Source organism: Myotis lucifugus, unplaced genomic scaffold (genome assembly GCF_000147115.1).
Source record: "Myotis lucifugus unplaced genomic scaffold, Myoluc2.0 scaffold_1073, whole genome shotgun sequence".
NCBI lineage: Eukaryota > Metazoa > Chordata > Mammalia > Chiroptera > Vespertilionidae > Myotis > Myotis lucifugus.
Genome location: NW_005872121.1, coordinates 109,494 through 110,924, shown reverse-complemented (window position 1 = coordinate 110,924; position 1,431 = coordinate 109,494). Strand labels below are relative to the sequence as shown.

The 1,431-nt window shown below is 52.4% G+C and overlaps 1 protein-coding gene across 1 annotated transcript in view; it reads right to left on the bottom strand.

Moving 5' to 3' along the window:
• Positions 1-53: 53 nt before the first annotated feature.
• The window catches only part of PPP1R13L (protein phosphatase 1 regulatory subunit 13 like), a 9,299-nt gene continuing 7,921 nt past the window's right edge, over positions 54-1,431 (bottom strand). The window contains 1 exon segment of the mRNA XM_023747950.1: positions 54-1,427. Coding sequence (XP_023603718.1) covers positions 1,013-1,427 — 415 coding nt within the window. The 3' untranslated portion in view covers positions 54-1,012.

Sequence of the window (1,431 nt, the reverse complement as noted above, 5' to 3'; positions counted from 1 at the left end):
CTCCAGCTCTGGTTCAGGCTCCAGCTCAGCAGGGGCTTTGGGGGCGCCTAGAAGGAACAGAGGCAAATCAGAGGGGTTCTCAGGAGGCCCCCAAGACTCCCTCCCCACAACCTCCAAAACCTGCAAGCAGCACCTGATTTGCTGTGTGGCCTCAGGGCAGTTCCTTGATCTCTGGGTTACCTGTTCCCTGGGCTGTCGTGCCATTTCCCCTTTATCAAGCACTTAGCATGTAGCTGGTGCTGTACACGCCTGTGTTGGTGAACTCTCACCTCACCATTCTGTGAGGTAGACATGTCTATCACCTCCTTATCACAGAAGGGAAACTCAAGTCTCAGAGACAGAAAATCAGATGCCCAGTGACAAAAAAAAATTGGGTTGCGACCTCAGTTCTGACTCTGTACTCCTACCATCACGATAGATGTGAAGTTCTAAGCATCTAAGTATTTCTTCTCCTAGCATGTCAGGAGAAAACTCCTGCTGGGACTAGAATCCTGGCCTTGCTGGTCTCATCTGACTGCCTTATTCCTCTCTATCAGAGCTTTAAAAGCAGGCAGAAATAATAATGATCGCTTTAGACACATTATTATTATACACTGAATTCCCAACAGAACTTGTGCAACGGATATTATTAATCCCCCTTCACAGCTGAGAAAATAGAAGCTCAGGTAGGTTAACTGATTTATCCTGCATCTCACAGCATCCGCGGTGGAGAAAGGCTCAGACCCAATCCACTCAACTCCAGGCCCTGTACTGGTCTCACACCAGAAAACATTAATAATTATTATAACGAATATGATAGCTATAAGATTACTATACATCAGGCCCTAGTTTAAGGACTTTATATAAGATAGGTTCTATCATCACCTTTTACAGTCAAGGAAATCGAGGTTCAGAGAGGCGAAGTGACTTGCCCAGGTCACTCAGCATGGAGCCAGGCTGTCTGACTCCAGAGTCCCTGCTTAACCATCCTGCTGTCTGTCCCTAGCCCGCCGCCCTCCCCCAATTCCCACGCTTATCTGGCCTTGCTCTCTGCAGGGACAGGCTCTGAAAACAGGTGTTGGGATGTTGGGCCGTGATGGCTCCCTCTGCTGGTCGGGTCCCCAGCCATTGGACCTCCCTTCACCAAGCCCTCTGGACTCCCCATTGCTGACTCACCTTCACTCCACGTCTGTTGGGGGAACTGGGGCACTGGGGCAGGGGGTTGAAGCTGGAGCTGAGGCTGGGATGGTGGTTGTGACTGGGGCTGTGGGGGCACCTGGGACTGTGGTTGGGGCTGGGGCAGTAGCTGGGGCTGGGGAGGTGCTTGGGGCTGGGGGGGCAGCTTGGGCGGAGGAGCTCGCGAGAAGATGGGGGAGCCAGGGAACATGGCTCTGCTGGCCCCGTGCTCCCAGAAGGCGTTCTGCAGCTTAAAGATCATGCTGAGGGGGATGG